The sequence below is a fragment of the Lutjanus erythropterus genome, chromosome 19 (genome assembly GCF_056507025.1).
Source record: "Lutjanus erythropterus isolate fLutEry1 chromosome 19, fLutEry1.hap2, whole genome shotgun sequence".
NCBI lineage: Eukaryota > Metazoa > Chordata > Actinopteri > Lutjaniformes > Lutjanidae > Lutjanus > Lutjanus erythropterus.
Window position 1 is genome coordinate 16,593,115 of NC_139335.1, and position 22,544 is coordinate 16,615,658.

At 41.1% G+C, this 22,544-nt stretch overlaps 1 protein-coding gene across 3 annotated transcripts in view; it reads left to right on the forward strand.

The window, feature by feature from the left end:
• cep112 (centrosomal protein 112) overlaps positions 1-22,544 on the forward strand; it is a 139,817-nt gene that overhangs the window by 109,838 nt on the left and 7,435 nt on the right. For 2 of the 3 annotated variants that reach the window (XM_084744375.1, XM_084744374.1), the window contains one exon: positions 14,841-14,930. The exons of the other annotated variant lie outside the window; for it this stretch is intronic. In XM_084744375.1, the coding sequence (XP_084600501.1) occupies positions 14,841-14,930 (90 nt within the window). The remainder of the gene's footprint in view (positions 1-14,840; positions 14,931-22,544) is intronic. 3 annotated transcript variants of the gene reach the window in all.

Here is a 22,544-nt window from a genome sequence, read left to right on the forward strand (position 1 = left end):
TAGGTGGAAGAGTATTTTTGTATGGTGTGTGTGTGTGTGAGTGTGTCATGTGTGCAGCACATACAGCCACAAGCACTTGAGTGCGTGCCTGGTTGGTGTGTTGTCTGCATTGGCTTTGCATTGCTGGCCTCACTCAGTTTGACTAGCAAATAGACTAAACATCAAACTGATGCAGACATAAAATGTGCCAGCTGGCAGGCACACTAGTGGGACACCAAATAGCTTTGCTTTTTTGACTCTCAATTAGAGATCATTTAAATTAACATAGAAACTCTTTATAATGTGAAAGGGCTTCTTGTATTATTGATCAAAACTCTACAGGTTTTAGCAACCTTAAGCTTAAGCCTTGTTTTGGTTTTCAGGTTCATACATGGATTGTATGGTTGGAAAATTCAACAATTTGATTGTGCAGTAGTTTTCAAACTTTTCAGAACAAGGCACACCGAATGGCCTGCCAAAATCTCAAAGCACACCTGTATTCACATCCTTGCAAAATAGCCTCTACAGGCAATCTAACCCACGGATGCAACGAGTGCTAGCCAATCAGAGGCAGAGCTCCCAGCGTGGGTGGGAAAAAAATAAGGCATGAATCAGTCAGAGCCTTTGATGTGTCAAACTCGACTATATGTGTGTATAGAGTCAGCAAAGATGGATCGTCAGGCTGCACTTTTTTTGTTGATGCAAGGTAAGAAAATAGGGTAGGATTAAATAAAACTAAAAATTGGCGAAGGGCGAGTCCATTGTTTACATGATACATGAACTGTGGCGCAACATGAGATGGAAGTGGTGTCACTTGGCGTGCTGAAAAAAGTTGAGGCCAGCTCGACTTTGAATTGTAGGGCCTCACACCTAACAAACAGCGCCTCGTGTCGGACGTCAGTTTCTGGCTTCATGTTGCCAGCTTCAGTTGAAAATGACTTGTAGTGTGATGCTTTGTCGCCGATAGCATGAACATACTGTAATAGTTCCCACCATCTAGCAACTGTGTGAACAGTGTAAACTGGGGTTCAGTTTGACAGAAGGTTTTTAAAGTAAAGTTTAAGTTATAACATTGTAATTTTTATCATATAGAGTATTTTCTGTGTATTCTTCATATTCCTTACATCCTGTCATCTGCTCGCTAGCTTGCTAGATTGTTAGCTTTGGTGGCTTCTTGTCAGGCAAGCACATAGTGTACACCAGTGTTTCTCAAACGTTTTACACCGTGTACCACCTCAGAAAATGTTTGGCTCTCCATGACCAATGTTAAAATACAGTAGTGTAGGCCTACCCTATTCAACTATGGACAGTTAATGCAAGAAGAGGGTTTATTCACAGTTGCACCCACTTCAACTACATCCAAATTTGAAGTAACTCGAGTCATATCTCCCTACTGTTTTGCATCGTTTAATTTTATCAGCTGCTGTGGATGCTTCATTAGCACTTTCATAAGTAGCCACTAACTTTTTCTCATTTCTTCATCGTCCACTTCATTTTCAATATGGCTGCTTGAAAAATTCTCCGTCTGCTTTGTGCTTCTCCTCTTAATAGTTTCAGTTTGGGGCCACAATCACTGTGTTTTTAAACAATTCATTTTCCGTCGCCGTCACAGTTTATCTTGTAAGTATCGGTAATCATAGATGACATATGCACATGCTACATGCATGATTATGACAACGTAGCTGGCTGATACTGAAACAAAAGTACAGGAAAGATACAATTTATTTTAAATTATATTTCAGTAATCTCTTATGTATTTACATTTGGTTACATTTTTGTAGTATATTGATAGCATTATATAGTTTAGTAATTTATTTAATTAATAAGAACTATTTCTGACATTCCTCCACGTACCACTAGAAGGAGCTTGTGTATCACCAGTGGTAGACGTGCCATAGTTTGAGAATCAAGGGTGTACACGACTTTCCACATTGTAACCATAAGCTCACGAATTCAATTTGAAGGCATTAATAAGCACATCCATCCATCCCTCAGGAACAGGAAGTTGCAATGTCACGCATTGGATAGTAAATATAGAGAAGCTGAGGCTTTGTAATGTTTCACTTCACTTTGTGCCTCTGTTTCCTATGAATGATCCCTCATATGCAGCTATAGTCAGTTATATTTAGGTTACCAATTATCTCATAACAGTGGGCAAGGCAGGAGTGGGCAGTTTTAATGCACTGGAACCAGGCCGGTGTCAAAGGACTGTGGAAGGTGAAAGCAAGATGAAAGCGCTGTATTTGCTTTCATCTGTCCAGTCTATTCATATCAGGTAAGGGCAATGGGAACCAATATAGAGGAAGCCAGTGTGGTGCATTGGGGCATAGCCAACATTTGGGTTGGAGGATTATTCACTTCCTCGTGTCATCTGTTTCCCAACATGTGGCGTCGTGGCAAAGTGTCTCCATTTGTGGGTGGATTTTGTCTTTGATGAGATGCAGGGGTTTGAGGTGAACGTGAAGTTTAATAGCGAGGTTATTTGGATTACTTGAGTACATGGTGTGTGTTTGTGTGGCCACGTGCACAGGGCAGTGTTTTTGTCTGTGTATGTATGAGTGTGCAGCTGCCAAATCTGACAGAACTCAAGCCCACATTAGCCTGCCAAGAGAAAGGTACAAAGACACACACGCACACACACTCTCACACACACACACACACAGGCCGTGTCTCTCCTCTTTCTCTCACACCCTATCTTTCCAACTCTGTATCTTCGAACTCTTTTCTGTCTCAAACTCTCTGTCTCCACACACACACACACACACACACACACACACACACGAGCACACATGCTCACCTCGCCCTGCCAAAAGGGAGAGGTGGCTGGTGAATAAACAATGGCACTCCGCCCATAGTGTCACCCGCCTGGGCTTTGATCAGCACCGCTGTTCCTGCTCCCCACAGCAGTGCTTCCTGTCTTTCTGCCTGCCGAATGCTGCCATGCACACACACATACACATGCGTGCAGACACACACACCTATAAATTAGCGTCTCATTCTTATACATGGGCCTACATATACTCTCTCTCTCTTCCATTTTCTCCTCAGTGAGTCTTTATCCGTGCCTTTCTGTCTCTCAAACTCGCAGCTTTGAGTTAGTGCCCTTGTCTCTACATCTTTCAATAGTGTTGCATTTTCTAACATACACCCACATGCGCTCAGTGTTTGCGCACACACACAGACGAGGATACACAGCTTTGATCCCGGCCCATCCAACAGTAACTTCTAGTGCGAGTCAAAGGGAAGGTGCTGTTGTAGTGTCCTCTGGGTGAAGTGACAGCAGACACATTACATAATGCAACAGTGACCATTGTCTCACTCTGTTTGAGGGTGAGAGTGAATATATGAGCTGCACCGTTCTTTGTGTGAGGTGTACCTTTCCTTTGTCAAATTTAGATGGAGTCCATGTGATCTAGGTGCTTCGCTTTTATGCATGCATGCCAGTAACGAGGGACAAGGCTCCTGTCCACACACACACACACACAGCCACACAAACATGCACACGTTCAAGGGGGCTAGTTGTAGCAGCTGCAGTTTGTCTGTAGTTCTTTAGTTATATATGCATTAGTTTCTGAGGGGGTTGAAAGGATGACTTTGCCTGTGGGAAGGAATGGCAGCAGTGGATCAAGAACAGGTGTGCTGGATACCCTCTGTTGCAGAGGCAAAGAGCTGCTTCAATCGTTGTGTGTATGTGTGTGTGCGTTTTTCCTCTCCATTTGTGGGTCTGTCCACGTCCTTCAACACGTGTCCATGTTCTTCGTGTCAACCTTGAACTGCACATTTGTTTACTGAAGTTTGTTAAACCATCTGTGTTTGTCGCTTTCTTCTTTTCATGTGCGTGTGGGCATGAACACTACTTTCACATTTTTTTTTATTCAAAGGGCAGTTCCATTATTTTATTCAATTTTTTATTTTTTATTTATTTTTTTATCATTATATAGCTTCCAGTAGTGTTCCTTATGTATTAAAATCCGAGCAATCAAATTTTGGTGTTAGTACATATGTTTTAGTTTCAAGATGTTGTTTTCCAAGCCCTTCTAGAAATGTTTTCCCACCCTTGAGTTGTCATTCCAAAAAGAAGGAGCCAGCTCATAGGGATCTTCACCAGTAGTTTTTCAGAATATTGTTCCATTTTCTGCTGACCAAGTTTTAGCAGCTTCCACACATTTTCCTGAACTATTACGTGATTTAGACACCCTGAAGTTGATTTAAGTTCAATATTTAGTGCATAATCCATTCTGTCGTTCACATCCCTGTTTCTCCATAATGCCTGTGCATTCAGATTACTGACCAAAATGATGGTGCATACACTTTGTAAACCCCCACGGTAGAGGAAGGGATACGGGGGGCACTCTCTCTATTTTTTTCAAAATTTGTAGGTGGACATTTAGTCTTGTGTAATTTACAAAGCCTGTGTGTTTGTTGGGTCATAGAGTAAATGCTAACTGTAGTACAGTCCTGGCCTTTGTGTGGTAATCATACTCTTAAACCTAAAAAGGAGTGAGGAGACTGGGCTGCTGTCAGAAAACTGTGTAACCAAAGACTGCAAATAATTTAAGTCCCACCCCTTTTTGCTCTTTGCTCCAATAACACATGAGCAAGCTTGGTAGCTGGAGGAACTTACGTCAACTTTCTCTTTTCCTGTTTACTGTGCATAAGTTAGACAGTTGACACTTTGCTAAGCCCCACCAGTTTAGTTACTGTTACTACACCTGTCAGGCTTTCCATTGTCATACTGCACACATGCTGTTTACAATGATAACAGTGGCACACACACACACTTTGCAATGTTTACATATGACACATTTTAAAATGATAACCCTGTCAAAGTGTATTAAAACATGTAACATTACTTTACAATTGTGTACATGATATAAAGTTAACACTAAAAGACTGAGGCTAAAGCTAGCTTTCACCTCAGGAAACTTTAGTAGGATGGTAGGATGGAAGTTTATTATATAAATAAAGTTTACTATGGTGAAATATGAAATGTATATTTATGCAATAGATGACAGAAATACACTCATTAACATGTGAAAAAGAAGCGCAGGGACTAGATTAAGTGCAGCAAAGCTTGACAGGCTTGCGGTGGCCGAGTAATGGTTGCTGAGCTATGATTGGACAGTTGCTGTTTGCAGGAGGGGCTTAGTGAAGGGTCAGTTAGCTAGCTAGTTGGTTTTGCTAACATTAGCTATTAGCTAGCTATTTAATGTAGATTGACTAGCCATCTGATGTAGATTAGTTAGCTAGTGTTTTGCTAACATTAGCTAACGGATGTGACTGTATACACTATATGTTGCTTTAACAGGTCCCCCAGCAACATTTTTTGGCCATCTTCAAAAATTGTTTTTCTTATCAACATAGACAAGCCTAGCACATAGCGTATCTGCGTACAGGAAACAGGAAAAGAGAAAGTTGACCAAGGTTCTCGAAGGGGCAGGACTTAAAAAGCGTCATTACTAATCCTAAACTGGATTTTGTATTATGTATCTGTTGTCCCTTTTCTCTTTGTATATGCTGGATTTGCTCATTTTTGAAACTTTGTAATGGTGTGGTATTTTGGCCAGGTCTCCCATGAAAAAGACATTTTAATCTGAAAGGACTTGCTGGATAAATAAAAGTTAAATTAAAATAGAAGTCTGTGCTCTGCTTCTAGTTCAGGCCTGTTTGGTCCTTTATGTTAGCACTGGTGCCAGTTAGAAATGTGTATGTGTGAAGGCCCTGTGTCCCTGTGTCTCTCTTTCACTTTGTGACTCTTTTTATGTATCTGTCTAAGCACCCATCTGCCTTCATGTCCATGTGTATGCGTGTTTGTGTGTGTGCGTGGGACTGTACATGTGTGCCTGGTGTTGGCTGATTGATGACTTTTCCGGCTGTGGGCAGATTCCCGGCAGTGTTTGATCCACATATCAGAGGAGGTGGAAGTAGGAGAGAGATAACATTCCAGGATGCAACTGGGGAACGTGGGAAGTAGATCAGCTCATAGAGACCGTACTCCATTCACGGACAACAAACGGAAATTACTCATTAAACCACAGGCCTAATGCTAAGTACAAAGAAACCATGACGGCCTAATGTCGTGTAGCTTCCCTGTTTGAAGAATCCTATGTTAACACAATCCAAGCTGTGGGCAGACGCAGAAAAGCCACCATTACTGTGGTGGCACATCGCTTATAAAGCCCTCTATAACACAGTGCTGTATGCAAAGGGTTTTACTTTGTGAGCAGGTTTGGCAAGAAATCTGTTCAGCAGAACCTGTAGAACCAGTTATATGTTAAAAAAATATACATACATCAAATGCCATTAAAATACAGGCCAAAATAGACAGAACTTTTCCATGAAATGTAGTAATTTAACAGAAAGCTGTTCTGTCAGCAGCTCCAACAACAAACTGAGGCTTTGAAAAAAAAAAGTAGAAATCACAAGACAGCTCAAATCAATTTTACTTTCCTTAATCTCCGTTATTATTAAATCCTTGTGTTTCAAATGCATTCTGCTCAGCTTGCTGACAAAGGACCAAAAAGAGGCCTACACAAGGGCTAATGGTGAGCAGCACTGTTGTATGTTTTGGATTTTTATTAAAGGGTCAGTTCACCCTAATAAATTAAAAATACATAAGTTTCCTCTGACCTATAGTGCTATTTATCCGTTTAGACAGTTTTAGTTTACATTGAATATAATGGAACTAGATGGCACTCAGCTTGTGGTGCTCAAAGCAGCAAAAAATATATTTGAAAAACTCAATAGCAATCTGTCTTTCCTGGCATTCATGTGTACATCCAGCACCTTTATGAACATTAGCCTCTCCTCCATAAGAAGATTCATGTTTCCCTCTGCTCAGTCATGTGGTTGGCAGGTGTAGTTTAGTAGAACGAAGAAAGTTTGTGTATTTTTTGGCACTTTGAGCACCACAAAGTGATTTAAGTGATGCTGCTGGATTACACACAGAATCATGGAGCTTGCACCGCTGCACTGTACCGTCCAACATGTTTTCTGAACTGTAAACTAAATTATTCGTGTTCCATGATGAAACATCAATATTGGTGTTAAAATTGACATTTCTTAGTATTAATGTTTCATGGGTTGGAAAAGGCTCAAACCCAATGTTTTAAATCATCCTGAGGTCAATGCAAAAATAAAACTGACCATTTGGGACTGCTCTACATCATGAGATTTATATCTTAAAAAAGACTCCCCTTCCACCTGGGAGTCTGTGAAACAGCGCTCATTTTCAAATATATGCTGATCAAGACTCATCAATTCAATTTTGTCACTTTTGACACCTGTAGAAGCTCCACCAGATTTCTACAGCAGGTGATTAATCATTAATAAGATACAAAGTGCACTTCTTTTTCAGAATTATAAAACAGTAATGTTCTCACTGGAGTGATTTCTCTTGTCTGCCTGTCTGTATTCAACAAACAATGTCAAATGAGGCCCAGTTACTGCCATTTCTAGACAAGGCAGAGAAAACTAAATCATGAGAAAACCTGTGAGCGCCAAAGACATAATACACACATACATTGTCGGCTAACGGTTAATCATCAGCATCCCTGCAATGTATATAGAGACACATTGTTACTTGTTTATCTTTGTAGCAACTGGCAGGGCATCAGTGACTTCTTTCCTGGTGAGAACCTGAACATTCAATCCTGAAATAAAACATGGATCTATGTTTTATTTATTGTTTTCAAGACATAATCAAGAGTTTTTAGGCTGCAATTGTATTCGCAAGTTTTGCTAAAGTGAACATCCATTAAATTATATACTATTTGATAAACAGAGTGTACGTATGTAAGCCCCCACACACAAATACGCACACAGTGCATATGGTGCATATTTCAGAGTTGTTTCCTATTCTCTTTCTACTGTAGCTCACAGCAGCTGAAAGAGACAGAGACGGGAAGATAGAGAACAGTGCGTTCCCCCTGTGGGCATAGCTCGGTTGCAACATGTCTTCATTACCACGGCAATTGTCTTACTATTTTCATCAGTACTCGGAAAGGCGCCTCCATAACTGTGCCGACATGTGTGCATATTGCAATAGACGAGATAACTGCTCTATTTGCTGTTTGGGAGAGTTTGCTGCCGCCGCCATCGTAGCATCTTCCCACCTCGGTTCGAAATCAACTCTGGGAAAAGTGCTGTAAAGCATCAAAGTAGTGAAAGCAAGTCAATTCATACCAATATCAGTGATATCTTTCAGAGGGGCTGTCCTGGACGACTTGCCAAACCACATCTTTTTATTCCTACACACAGACAGACAGACAGACAGACAGCAAAGCAAAAGCAAAAGTTTCACTTCTCTAACACCTCAGGAGGGAGACCTCTCTCCTCCTCCCCCTCCTCCCCTACCTCCTCCTCCTCCAGCTTCTCTCTTACACTCACTTCTTTACCTTTCCCACAATCCTTTGATAAAAGTGCAGATAAAAGAAAGTCTGTGCTCATCTCTCTGGCCATCCACCTCTCCTTGAGGTTAGCACCTCCTTTATTATTTACTATTAGATCAGTAGACATACATACACACACCGCCTTGTTCTACTAAAGCTGGTGTGTGTGTTTGTGTGTGGGCGCAGTCCACATACTGTGTCTTTGCTTATGTACGTCTGTGTGCTTCGTGCCCCTTGTGTATGTATCTGTTCTTACCCTTTTGCTTGTCTGTGTGAGTGTGTGTGTGTGTCCTTGGCTGGAGGCGGTGCAGTGTGAGGTTTTCGCTGCTGTCTGAAGTCGTCCAGCCTCAGTGTCATTAGAGGATCTCTTTAATCCAGACTTTGGGAGAAACTTCTGACAGCACGCTGCAAATAGAAGGCCCCGCCGCACATGAAGAGCAGCTCGGCTCCTAACAAAACACAGAGTTTAAAGAGGCCCCTGGCCTTTTTTCCTCCTCCCACTATTCCCTCCCTTCTTTCTTCTTTGCTTTTTTCCCTGCCCTCTGTTGCTTTTACTTCACCCTAGGGAAACATGCTTGCCTTATCTGCGCAGGAGGACCACCCAGGAAAGATGACTCAGGCGTTGGTGTGTCTGTGCGCCTGTGTATGTTTGTGTGCATACAACAGTGGGATTGCACACTCATTTAACTGAGTGCAGCACTCACATTTTTAGAACTTTTGCTGTTAATATTAATGCATGCCTATACCTGCATGGATCGCTCTTAGCGGTGTGTTTGTTGGTGCTTGCGTGCGCGTGTGCCTCGCTAATCCTTTGAGCCAAAGTTTGGAATGAAAGGCACATTGCTGATGGAGAGGTGAGAGAGGCCTTCAAGCTCCCCAACTGTGGGACTGTGCAGCAGAGGTACACCGCTGCCCCGTCTGCTCACTCCAGACATGTGTTTTTCGCCTTCATGTCCCTCTTCTCTTCTTCACTATCTTGCTGTCTCTCTGCTGTCTGTTTTCACATTTCTGTCTTATCTTCTCAGGCTTCTTTGCTTTGCATTTTGTTTACTTTTTGCTCCTTCATACACCTTTCTCTTTCATTCTTCTCTCCTCCCTCCCTCCATCCCACCCTAAGGAAATCTGATTTCCCCCTCTTCCTGGCCTGTTCACAATGATCCCAGTCTGCATGGCTGATAAAGACCATATCGCCCTGAGCATCTGGAGACACTTAAGCAGGTTCCTCTACACACGGTCATTCATGCACCTTCACACACTAAATACTATAGAAACAAGTGTGTATATGTTGAGTGTTTACATGTGTGCCTGCAATATGTGTATACGTGTGTGTGTGTGCAAGCGTGCGCGTGTGTGCATGCGAGTGTGTGTGCAGAATGGAGGTTCGACTGAAAAAACGACGAATCAATAATAAAGTAGACCAAAGTAGCAGCACCAGTGAATATCAAGTCGTCTTTTGTGGAATTGTGTCTCCAAGTGTCCACTTTCATAGTAACCCATAAATGATTTGAGGAACCATTGTTATAGGGCTGCAACTAACAAATATTTTCATTATCAAATAATCTAATGATTGTTTTCACGATTAATTGATTAATTATTTAGTCTATAAAAATGTAAAATCATCATCTGTCATAAATGACAAAGAAAAGCAGCAAATCCTCACATTTAAGAAGCTGGAACCAGCAAATGTTTGGCATTTTTACTTGAAAAATGTCTGAATGGTTTAATCGATTATCAAATCAAAAGTTGGCAATTAATTGTCTTTCAGTACACTAATCGAATAATCATTCAGTTGTTGTAGCCATGTAAATTTTGAAATTCATTTGGGCTTTGGAAAACAGTGATGAACATTTTTCAATGTTTTTGGACATTTTATGGACCAAATAACTAATCGATTAATCGAGAAAATAATCAACAGATCAATTGATAATAAAAAATCATCTCTAGTTGCAGCCTTAGATTAAAGTCAAAGTCAGACTCTGGTGTTCAAAGTGCATCAGGAGGGCTGTGCAGGTGTTCACCGGTGTCTACATTGTTTTATGTTTTCTAGTTTCTTTTTCTTGAATTAATATCTGTGGTTATCAGCTTTAGTGTGGTATCTGTTGCTCTATGCCTAAAAACAGCCCTAATACGACGATCATGTCTGACAGTGATAATGACTAAATGTTTCTGAGGTTTTTTGTGACTCACAAAGCTTTTATTCATCAGCAGAATCATCCTGTAATATTCTATTAATGACAATTCTACCCTCAGAGTTGTTTTGAGCACATCAGATACAGAACCCACATGAAAGAGGCAAACACGTCACCAGTGAGGCCCAATAAGTCACCCTTACTTCCCAGAAGACCTGGTCCAGAAATGCTGTGTCACAGTGCGGGGAATCAGGGGTGGGTTTAGAAAGAGGGGGTTGAGGTGGTGGTTTGTCAGGGTCTCTCATCTTCTTTGTCAGCTGCACCGCTGCTGAAAAGGAACGACGTAGGTGAAGTTAGGGTCACAGTCGGAGAAGTGTTAGAGGAAGGAAGGGTGAAGACAGGAACTCTTTGTGTGCGTGCAAGTACTTAACACGACAACATTCGACAAGAAATACACTTTGTACAGTACAGGATTTTAAAGGGACAGTTCACCCCAAAATCAGAAACATTTTTCTCTTTACATGGAGTGCTTTTCATCCATCTAAATCTAGCCTCTCTCCAGAAATCATGAGCCAGTTACTCAAGATAATCCACAGACCTTGTTGTGAGCAGTTTCATGTAAGAATAATTTTCTTTCTACTGTGCAGAAGGAAGCGTGTATCCAGCGTGGGAAGTAAACATTAATGGCATCGACCTTGGGTGAGCTGTAACCTCTTGTTGTCCATGACTAGATGAAAGCTTCATTCTGCATGGTGTTACACAGGGCTCGACAATAAGGACTAGGGGCTAGTAAATCTAGTAACCCACTTGCGTGACCAGACGAAAAAAGAATTTGATTATTAAACCAATTGATTATTAATCTATTAGTTGTTCGAGTAATGTTTCATGCAGAAATCAGCAGCAGCAGATGCTGTTTTCAGCCTCACAAATTTGAAGACTTCCTGCTTTTCTCTGTCTATCACTTTATTGAAATTATTACTGGGTTTTGGACTGGCAAAACAAGTCATTTAAAGACATCACCTTGGACTATGATGAACTGAAAGAAGCATTTTTCACTGTTTTCTGATATTTTATAGAGGTTGCAGCCCTGGATTAGATATGTCATGTGTAAACATTAGTCTTTGTTGTTATTTAATAACTGCTAATAAATGAAACCAACTGACTTCAGCCAATGAGATTTTTAAACCCATTCCTTTCCAAGTGGAAAGAAAACATCAATGTTGAAGCCTGGATATGATTACCAATCATGATTTCTTGAAAGAGGCATTGCTGTCGAGTTTTTCAAATTTGAGCACCACAAGCTGAGTGTCATCTAGTCCCATATATTCAAGAGATCTCTACACCTGATATCTCCAAAACTCAGCAACTCATACCAAACCTATCAAGATGGATAAATACCATTATATGTATGTAAAAATGTGTATTTTTGATTTGGGGGTGAACTGTTCCTTTAATGCTTCTGTGTGCTAAAAAAAACTGCCAAATCGGACAACATGAGAAATCACACTCAGAAGATTTTACAATATGTGATACTTCCTTCCTTTGACCTTTACTAAAGAAAACCTCCAAAAGAAAAAGAAACAAGCTTCTCACTCACATGCTTTGGTCAATACAATACGAAAACTTGTGTAAATGGTGTCAAATCCACTAAAAATGCTTCTCCAGTGTCGTTGAGGCTTTGATTCCCCAATAAACAAAATGAAATGATGAAATCGAAGGCAAGGGGTTGCAGTGGATGGAGATGTGGGCTGTTATGGGATCGTGACTGGCTAAGAAATACCCTGATTAATAGGATCAACACGCTGGAAACCAGCTGCCTTTCATGCCGCAGAGCTAAAACTGACCTCACCATGCTCCAGAATCACGATAGTCTCGTAATGCTGAGAACTGCCTCTGCCAGAGGCCCAAATTAGCCACTGCAAAGGAAGGCACCACATCATAAGGTTCATTTACCTGTATCAGTGCAGCCCAGGTATGGGTTCACACTCTTGTGCAGGCTTCACGTTTCAAATTATTAAAAGAAAATGATTACATGTCAAAGAAAAGACTTTCAGCTACTGCAAGATCTACCGTCTGTAAGAATCTAACAACAGTGGTTTCAGCTGTGTTTCTGTGTTGCACGTTCCTTTGTTTTTAGAGATGAGTTCTCAGAAGTTTGTTACCCAGAAGTTCAACCTGGCCCTGAAGCCTAACAGTCTGTGTGTGATTTATGTCAGTGTGGTGGGTTGTAGATCAGGCCGGTCATGCCTATCACCTGGACTGTGTTCCCCTCAGCTCTGAGAATCAGCGAGGCAACACCTGGCCCGCTCACTCAACTCCACTGGGGAGACACACTGAGGATATTGATGCTAACCAGTGCCCCCACACACTTGTTGGAGGCGCTATGTGTGCATGGTGTGTGTGTAAGAGTAAATCCATGTGTGTGCTTTTATTTTCAGGTGTGTGTGTGCGTGCACTTATCACTCTCTCTGCTTTTCATGCAGACTAATCAAAGATGAAGTGTTCACATGTGCACTCAAAACATCTGGTTCTGCGTCGCATGCAGGAACTTCGCCTTTCTTTCCACTGCTATCACTTACAGGCAGGGAGGGGGAAAAAATGCCCTGCACACACATGTTCACAAAGACACACATGCCATGAATTTTCTTCCTTTCTTGCCTGAATCTTAAAAAGCAAAATAGATTAAATTCTTTATTGCTGCCCTATGGGTAAATATGATCAGCTCAGGTATTAGAGTACGTGTGAGTTGGGTTCTTATCCACTAAATGATACAGTATCTCTCTCTTATTACCTCCAAAGAAATAATTATCCTTAAAGGAATGCAACTTCACAAAAGCCTTGAAAGTTTACTAATCCCCTGAGTGAGCAAGTATGTCTTTCTGTATGCCCTTGTCTAGCAGTGAGGTTGGGCTTAATGAGGCCAGCTTGCCGGTAATTACTGTCATGACTTTATTATTAGCCTTTTAACACGTAAAGAGTAATCACAGGCTGCATCTCTCCTCGCTGTCCCTCTGTCGTCCCTTCTGTCATCTGTGTGTTGAACATTTTCTGGCTCTGTCCAGCTTGATCAGACATTATGTTTTTGGGTTGTCCACAGTTACCTACGCCCTATTCCTACGAACACAATATCTCAAAAACACCTTGAATGAGTTTCCTCAAAATTGGCACAAATGACCAGTTGGACTTGGACGATGAACAATGAACTTTCTTCCATTTTAGCATTAATGACCACTTGGGCTCAAAGACGAACTGATCAGGGGCCTCACTTATAAAATGGACCTTCGATCAGTTTTGATCTTAAGTATGACTTAAGCAGAAAACCACATATCAGTAGTTGCGCCCATGATTGTGGTAGAATTTGCATTAGCTTTAAGAACAATGTGATAGAATTCATCAATTAAAGGTGTGAGGAATAAAAATAGTGACACCACTCCCAAGTTTTGGCTTTGTTTGTCAATCCACTATTTAGTCCACTGACTATGTGTTGCCTGGCTTCAATCACCTCTGCCATCACTGTGATCTCTTCTAAAAGGTTTAATTTTCTCAATTGGTCAATGGCTGTCCCTGAGTAGACCCTCATTTATGCTGTATTATGTAAGAGAAAATCATTGATTGTATGGCAGATGCTGCCAATTTCAGATTTGCTTAATTCACAGATTTTAATTGTAAGCAAAATTTTTATGGACAGTGTTGTTTATGAGGTGAACTTAAGCTCACTGTCAGAATAAATCATAAGACTAAGTTCAAGTACAAATCTAAGAACTTTTTTTTTATATAAATGAGGCTCCCGATTTCGGTTGTCGGTTGTCACAGTTCAAGGTCAGCTCAAGGTGACCTCATGACCATCTCATTTTTGTGTACACAATATCTGAAGAACGTCTTGATGGAATTTCTTCAAAATATGTACAAAAATCCAGTTGGACAAAAGGAAGAAATTATTAGAATTTGGTGGTGAAAAGTCAAGGTTACTGTGACCTTTGGCCTTAACTCAAGAATCCAAATGCTAATTATGACAAAATGATAGAAATATCTAATAAGATAAAATGATGTATTCATGACATTTTATAACCGAAAGGTCAATTTCACTGTGACGTCACAATGTTCTGCTAAAACACTTGACTGGTTGGCGCAGGCAAACAAGTGTGAGGTGCTAATTCTAGTTTCCTCAGTTGCAGTCTTCTCATTCAGATTCAGCCTGTGTCTCTCGTCACCTCAAGTGTAACTGTAGATTAGTGTATATCACTGTGCGTCAGTTGCATATTACACCGCTCAGATCTTGAGTTGCTTTCCCTTTTTCCTCGTCAGTCAGCCGATGTCACTGACTGTCTCTCCCTTCCCCCAGGCTCTGCAGGAGAAGGTGGAAAGTCTACAGAGGCAGCTGCACTGCTCAGAGAAGAAGCTGCTTAGCAAAGAGCTCGAAACTGAAGAGAAGGTAATGCAGTCACTCTTTTTCCCTCCATCTCGCGCTGTCTCTTTCGAATGCTCGTCAGGCATGTATAAGAGAGGCAGGCTGTCTCACACTCAAACTCATTTGCTCCTCACCATTACCGTTGCATCACTCTTGCTGCCCAGCGTTAAGTTTTTTCAACCTTCTGCCTTCAGCCTTTTCATCACACTTCATTTGCTTCTTGCCACTTCTTATTAATCAAGTGATCCTCTTTTGGGTTCTTGCTGCCCCATCACCTGATGTCCCAGATCCCTCACCCCTCAGTTGCCATCCTTACCAGACCCTGCAGGGGGCCACAGAAGACAAAAATAATTGATTCCTTTCTGCCCTCCCCTCATCACTCTACCATCTCTTATTCTCCTGTTCAGAGCCAGAGATATGCCCCCTCGCACATTTCCCAAATTCCTTGAGATTTGGCTTCAAGAGTCAGCGCCTAGGGCCAGGAATGCCACCACCGCCTGTGTTCAGAGGGAAGCCTCTGTGTGCACACACACACCCGTGCACGCACTCCCCATGGCTCTCCAGAATGCCCTGTAATCAGGCTCTGTTTTGACCTTGACACACACAGAGAAGAAAGCACTAATGACTACACTCACACAGGAGGCTGTTCTTTGTGTGCTGGTATGTACACCAAAGGCATTCATTCTCTTATGTCCCCTCTGATCCACCCACTGACCCTTGTACACACTTCACACACTTGTCACACACCTCACTGTCTAGCCATCATAAATCTGCAAAAAGGGGTCAGTGGTTTTTAGGAGTCGCTGGTCACTGACCCAGTCCCAAAGGCGCTGCACGTCGTTTCTTATAACTGAGGAGGAGCTGACCCCTGAACCTGATTTGGGTTCTGTTCTCGTTTTGTGTTTTTTTTTACTTTTCTTTTGTTTTCTTTAGTGTGATCCATCATCAATTATGCAGTCCTTTGATTTATGAGTGAAAACATTTCCCAAAGATTGGCCAAATCCTTTGATTTGATGTAATTCTACTTTCTCAAATTGAAGAGTAAATCTTTTTGTTTCCAAAAGTCAAACTCATAGTCAAGTTGTAACCTCTTATAGTCATTAAGCTACTGACACAAAGTAAGAGAGAAGTCAGTGTTTTCATCATACTTCACAGCATTAAACCATAAATTGTACGTTAGTTAGATGATGTTGGTTTGATCAAATGTTGGCCCACACATATTCATAAGTTTCATTACATTTGGTTTAAAGGTCCAGTGTATAACACAGCCTCACATTGTTTCACTTTTTCTCAATGAGGATCTCCCAACCTGCTCTGTACATCAGTGAACTGCCTCAATGTCACTTGTTTGAAAAATGGCTCACCCTGACTCCAGTTTAGCAAAGTTTTGGTCACTTTTTTCATCTCCAGACCTATTTTCATTTTTCACATAAGAATCCTTTATGTTGATGTTTCACCTCATCAAAACAGTCAGTGTGGAGGATGAGAGACTAATTAACAAGGTTGACCAGAGTCACCTTTGTGTAAGATCCTTTTTTATGGGAATATCCTCAAAAAGGATGAGGTTTGGAAGAAACACGGGGAGCTGTGGGAATTTACAAGTATGAAAACTGTCCTCCAATTATATAGCAACAAGGCTGACTTGAGGAAATTATATTAGTTATGAATAAATAACTCAGATACTTAGTTTACTCATCTGCAGAGGGGAAATCACAAGCTGTGCTGCTGCACATTGTTATATTATATCTTGTTCAGACTGTCTCATGCTCCATCTGCTCGAGTTCACTCGCTCACTGTATGTTAGGAAGTGGTGTAAGATTTGCTGGGCTTTATTATCTGAATAATGCAGAAATTAAATATAATATTCATAAATATGTTTTCATTAGTGTATAATCACCTGAAAAAATAACTGTGTTTTCTTGACCGTAGAGTCCTTTATATCTACGGAGGGCCTGGGTCCTTTTTCACAACAGCTGCCATTTTTCTACAGCAGCTCAGAACAAACAAACCAAACACTGGCTCTAGATACGACCTTTTGCATTTTGTGCAAGTTTCATAGCCACCATAGGTTCTCCTACACTCTTGGAAGCGGAGGGTGAGATGAGGTGCTTGCAGGCTGCAAGCTCACCACTAGATGCCACTAAATCCTGCACACCTGTCCTTTAAAAACTATAAGACTTCAAACCTTGTTTCTACAGATGGTATTTATTTATGCTTTTATTTAGCACGTTAACACACTCGAAACCTACTTATTGCTTGTGGTCTACCAAGCTTAGTCTTGTATGGTTGACATTTTACAGTACTGGCACCAGTAAGAAACACAGATTTTGATACTGATACCAAAAATGCTGCTTTCTGGTATACAATTTGCAACATAATGATTTAAATCAGGCAATATGTTGAAGCAAAGAATGAGTAAACAAGACTGGGAAGCTGACTAAGCATTTGGTACCAATTTTAGGTACTCAAGTTCTTGATTCTCTGCCACAAACACATTTCACTAATTTATCACAGATTGTTTTGCTATGTCAAAGTTGGCAATGAAGACACAAACAGGAAGTGTGCCATAGTTGAATAAGAATGAAAGAATCTCAGCGCATGAGCCAACTCAGATAGGACAGCTGAGGCAGGAAGGATGACATCTGAAGTACATGGTTACATTTCAACATAAAGCACATCTTCATCAGAGGAAGAGGAGGCAGTAGACACTGCCTGCACCCAGCTAATAGCTGTCTGTCATAGGACGGACAGCTTCGAGCCAAACATTATAGACAAATGTATAGAATAAGATCTTAAAATCCTCATTTAGTCCATGTGGTTCAGTTGGTGCATTAGTTTTTCCTAGGTTTTTCCTAAATTCAATGAATAAATCACTCACATCGTAGGGCCTATTTTTTAAATATATTTTGACTTATATAATCAACAAATTAAAACATTTAGTTTTTCTGGTCCATGTAAGATTTGTCATGTCTAAACCATGTACATGCGACAGGAGTAGCCCCTCTTTTAGGTACAAGCTCCTCATGTTGCCCTGTCTGGTCCGACTCCTGTTCTGAATGACCCCATTCTTTGTCACATTCACTCTCCTCCGTGTTTGTTTGCATTGTTCATGCAAATGTCCTGCCTGCATCCATGGCGTGAGGAAGTTAGGAAAATGTCACCCAAATGACAAAAAGTATGTCTGTAAAGAGTGTGATTTCTAACACAACTAAATAAATGATTGAACATAATATGACACTATAGGTGTTTTTCTCTTGTCACACGATATGTATGTATCAGTCTTCAAAGTTGCTCAGTACATGACTGAGGTGCTCTTTTTCTTTCCTGTTGGAATTTGTTTTTTGCAGTGATAGACTGTTGTGCGTGTGTGATAGAACGTTGTTTTGGTAGTAACTCTATGCGGTGATTTTTTTAAAAACTGTAGATGTTTTAACTCTCTCCACCATCATCCCTCTCCTGTCTCTGCACTCTCACTTTCTCTTATTGTCACTGTCACTTGGTTGAGACCAGCAGGTTTACAGTGTCTTGGTCAGAACTACACACATATATGTGTGTGTACAGAAGGTGTGTGTGGCTACCCCTTTCTTTTGCCAACAAATTGCAGGAGAATCACCCCTCTACTGTATGTTTTTCATTGGTTTGTGTGTGACTGTTTGCATTAGTGTACATTGTTGGTGAATTTCATATCCCGATTATAGTGTCCATAATTATCCCGGTTATCAATGTTATCGCAGTGTTGTGTGCTGTTCAGAATGTTCAGAAAGTACTGATTCAAATGCCAAAATCTGTTCACCAAATTTCATATTGAAAGCTGCAACTAAAATTAGCAACACCATGTACTTTTTGTTTGTTTAAAATATTAACATTGCCAATGCAATTTATGAAAACCATATCAAATGTACATTAATGTAATAGTTAATATAAATGCATGTCCTGCAAACCATGATCAGGTTTCTCAAAGCACTCTAATAAAAATCAAAATATGACTACACTTCAGACTCAGTCCTCTTAGAAGGCTTGAGAATCTCTAGAGGACTGTCACTTCCTGTCTTCCACCATGTTTTCATGGACACAAAACAAACCTATTTTTCATGCTGCACTTGCATCTAGAAGACTGTTGCCTACTTTGGTTGATGCTGGACTGTATTTAACACATGCTTTTTCAAAGTACGGTAATAAAAAATGGTTTCAGTGATAATTCAAATTATAAACAGTAACACTAACTGTCAGGAGTTTGATTGTAGTTTGTTCGACAGTGGTTTCATCCATATGTACATCTGCATTGTTGTGTGCACACACCGGTTAATGCGTGCATTGTTCTTTGCGTAGGATAATAAACCTCCACTCTCACTCTCCTCACACTGATATTGCCCTAGTTTATCTGCCAAGACTTGTCTTTGTAATCTGATCCCTCACATGCAAAAACAGCCTTTCTGCCCAGACTTCACACAGATGTTGCTTGCCTTACACTCGCAGGGCCCTCGCAGGCTCCCCAACTCTAAAATGGCGGATCAGCAGCTCGCTGTGTGGTTCAATTCTCCTTGAAGAGAGGAGCAGAATGTTGAAGAGTACAGCTCTTTGTATAAATACATAATGATACAGTGGGCACGGTGAACTGTACAAGTTTCAGAGATGTGTTCTCCTGCATCATGGGAGCTCGGTAAAATAAAAAATAAATCATTTCTGTAGTTGTTTTCAGTATTGATGCAGAGGAGTTGAACTTAAGTTCTGTAGGCTCAGTCGTTTTCCTGTGTGCTGTTTTTGTTGAGGCACATTACATCAGCAGCTACCAATCCAGCATAGTTCTAACAACTTCACTAAGATCTGTAGCCACTTCTAATCTCCTCCTGCCTTCTTCCTCTTTTTTCCACGCTTGTGAAGCGGTTTCTTTTTTCCCTCTTGCAGCAAAGTGTTTTTGAATTCAAATCGCTCCTTGGTGAACTCTCTGAGTGCCAACTCAGTGGATGTGGAGGTGCAAACTTTGTGAGTGGCGTCATTTTTGATATACCCCCTTGTTCCTGACAAGGTTTTTGTCACTTTGGAACAAGGGGGTATATCAAAAATGTCTTTCCAGCAGCTACTCACCCCCCCAACCCGTCTCACGCAAGCCTGTACGCACACACACCCCAACTTCATTAGCATACATCAAGCTTCCCAACGATGTGACAAACTTCATTTGAACGTTGAAAGTGTTGAGGGCTTGTTCCTTTCTGCTGGCAGCTGTCAAAAACCACGCCATGTGACAGTACCAAACGCAAGGGAAAGTCAAAACCACAATCTAAAGACTATATATAGATGAAATGTTGTCATTTTAAGATGACTGGGAGGGGAAAACGACTGCCGCTCCTTGCAGTCTTCAAAACTAGAGAATCACACTTCATCAGGAACAAACAAAGTCTCTTTTTAAAAAGAGCTGCAGAGATGAAACCCGATTTTTTTTTTTCTCCACAAAGTCAAAGTCCCTTTTCATTGCTTTGGGAAATGGTGGCACACTTTTTTTCCCCTGTGTTTCCCTTCCTCTCTTTGCTTTCCTTCTCATTCTCATCTGGAGTCCGTCAGTGACCGAAACCTCCTGGAAGGTTTGATCAACAGTATTGTTCAAAGGCAGCCGACATCTGTCCTAATGGTGAGGAGGCTTTTTTTTTTTTTCCGAGACGCCGTCACATGCCTCCTGCCACCTGTCAGAAAAACAAACATGCCTTTGCTGTAAAAAGATGTTGAAAGAAGAGAAAAATGTTTGCGTGAAGAAAAATGGAGATGTGAGAGGAGGGACCTCGGAAGAGGCGAGAGGATGCAAAGCTGAAGGAATAATGTCTCAGCCAGACATCTTTGGGGAGTTTGAGAGATGCTCCTGTTTTGAATTTTAACACCACTGAGAGAGAGTGAAGCCAGAAATTTGAATTGGTACTTATTTCTGTATCTGTTAGACCAGCATACGTTTCCACAACAGAGATGGTGTTATAAAAAAAAAAAGGCTGCTGCTTCCACCCACACACGTTGCATAGTAAACTATGGCTATGCTTTAGTTAGACATGCTGTGGAGAGATGTGTTTGCAAACGCTTTGGTCTGCTACTCTACAGCAAGAGCATATGCATTCAGGTTAATGGAGATATACAGCATATATTTATGCAAATAAGCTTTTTCTATGATTAAAAACAACACAATTTTTACAATACAACCGTAAAATATTATGAAAAGCGCTATGTTGTTATCAGTGTTGTGCATGAACAGGCTAAAACACAGCATTCATCGAACATGGTCATGTTTTTGGTGTACTGTGACTGAACATATGCCAGTGTCATGTCCCAAGTGGCATTCAAACTGGTTACTGTACACATGTACATGTTCACACTGTGCCCTGGAATAAGCCTATCTATTAGTGCTATTAGTCCATTGGCACTTTTGGCCGCAAACCGTGCCACACTGACTTTGCATTACCACTTTTTATACCCCAAGCTGTGATTTGCACACTTCTATGGAGTTGGACCACACTCCACTGGATGTCTCACAGACTGCAGCTGTTTTCATGATAAAAAACATTTAAATTACAAAATAATGTGGACTTCACTTTGTGAAGAATTGGTACCAGTGGTTATCCACTTTTTTACTGCTGCTCAACTCGAGCTAAGTAAGCTTGTCATCAGCTGGGCTGATGCACCGAGTCAAACTGAGTCAAGCCAGGCCAGCAGATGTGATTGGAAAAAGGGGTATATCTTATTCAGCGGCACTTTGTTCACCTAAACAGAAACAGTTGTGGTCAGCCTCTGTCACCAGATTCATCACACATTCACAAACACTTCACTGGCAATTTTCAAGTGGCATCTCATATCTACTGCAGGGAACATGACTGTATGAGAGAGCACGACATTACAGCCACTCACAACAAAATAACACAACAAATGGCACTTTGAATTGGTTGCCTCTGTTGAAGAATGAACATGAACTAGTGGATAGATTGTGAGGATGTGAACTAGTTCATCTGAATCTGTGTGAACTAAACTTTGAGCTTGCTTTTGTGAAGTGTGAACTTGCACAACATCGTTTATTATGATTTTCTGTCTTACACTAACGGCCACACCAGCCATTCAGCGCAGTGAACCGCAAAGTCATTAGGACAGATGCCAGATACAAAACCGTATTGTATCACATAATAACATTAGTTCTAGTTCGGGCTTCCCTCTGTTGTCGTTACTAAAGCAAACAGTCGTGGCTTGTCTAGTTCGATCAGCCTGCCGACCGTATTTACAGTATCCAGCCATCCCCACTGCTCTCTGTGAGTCCTGGTGAATGCGCTGTTGTAGCCTTGCCCATTCTAATGTATGGAAAGGAAAATGGAGACAGCATTGCCACAAAGGAGCTTGTAATTTAGGCAGAGCGGATCTCTCATTGCTGTGGTGACGGCACCATACATGAACCAAGAATGCAAAACTAAAGGAGCGTGGCTTTTGAAGAATCTAGACTTATATTCAGAGTGGTTGGTAAGGGATGTGTTTATTCAACCATTGTTTATTGCTTTGGTCTGAGGTAGTGGAGTGTGTTTTGTCTTGGCTTGCCATTTTGTTATGACTACAGAAGCTGCTATAGATAGATAGACTTTTTTTGAAAACCTGCACTCCCGTAGCTTCAGCTGATTTTTT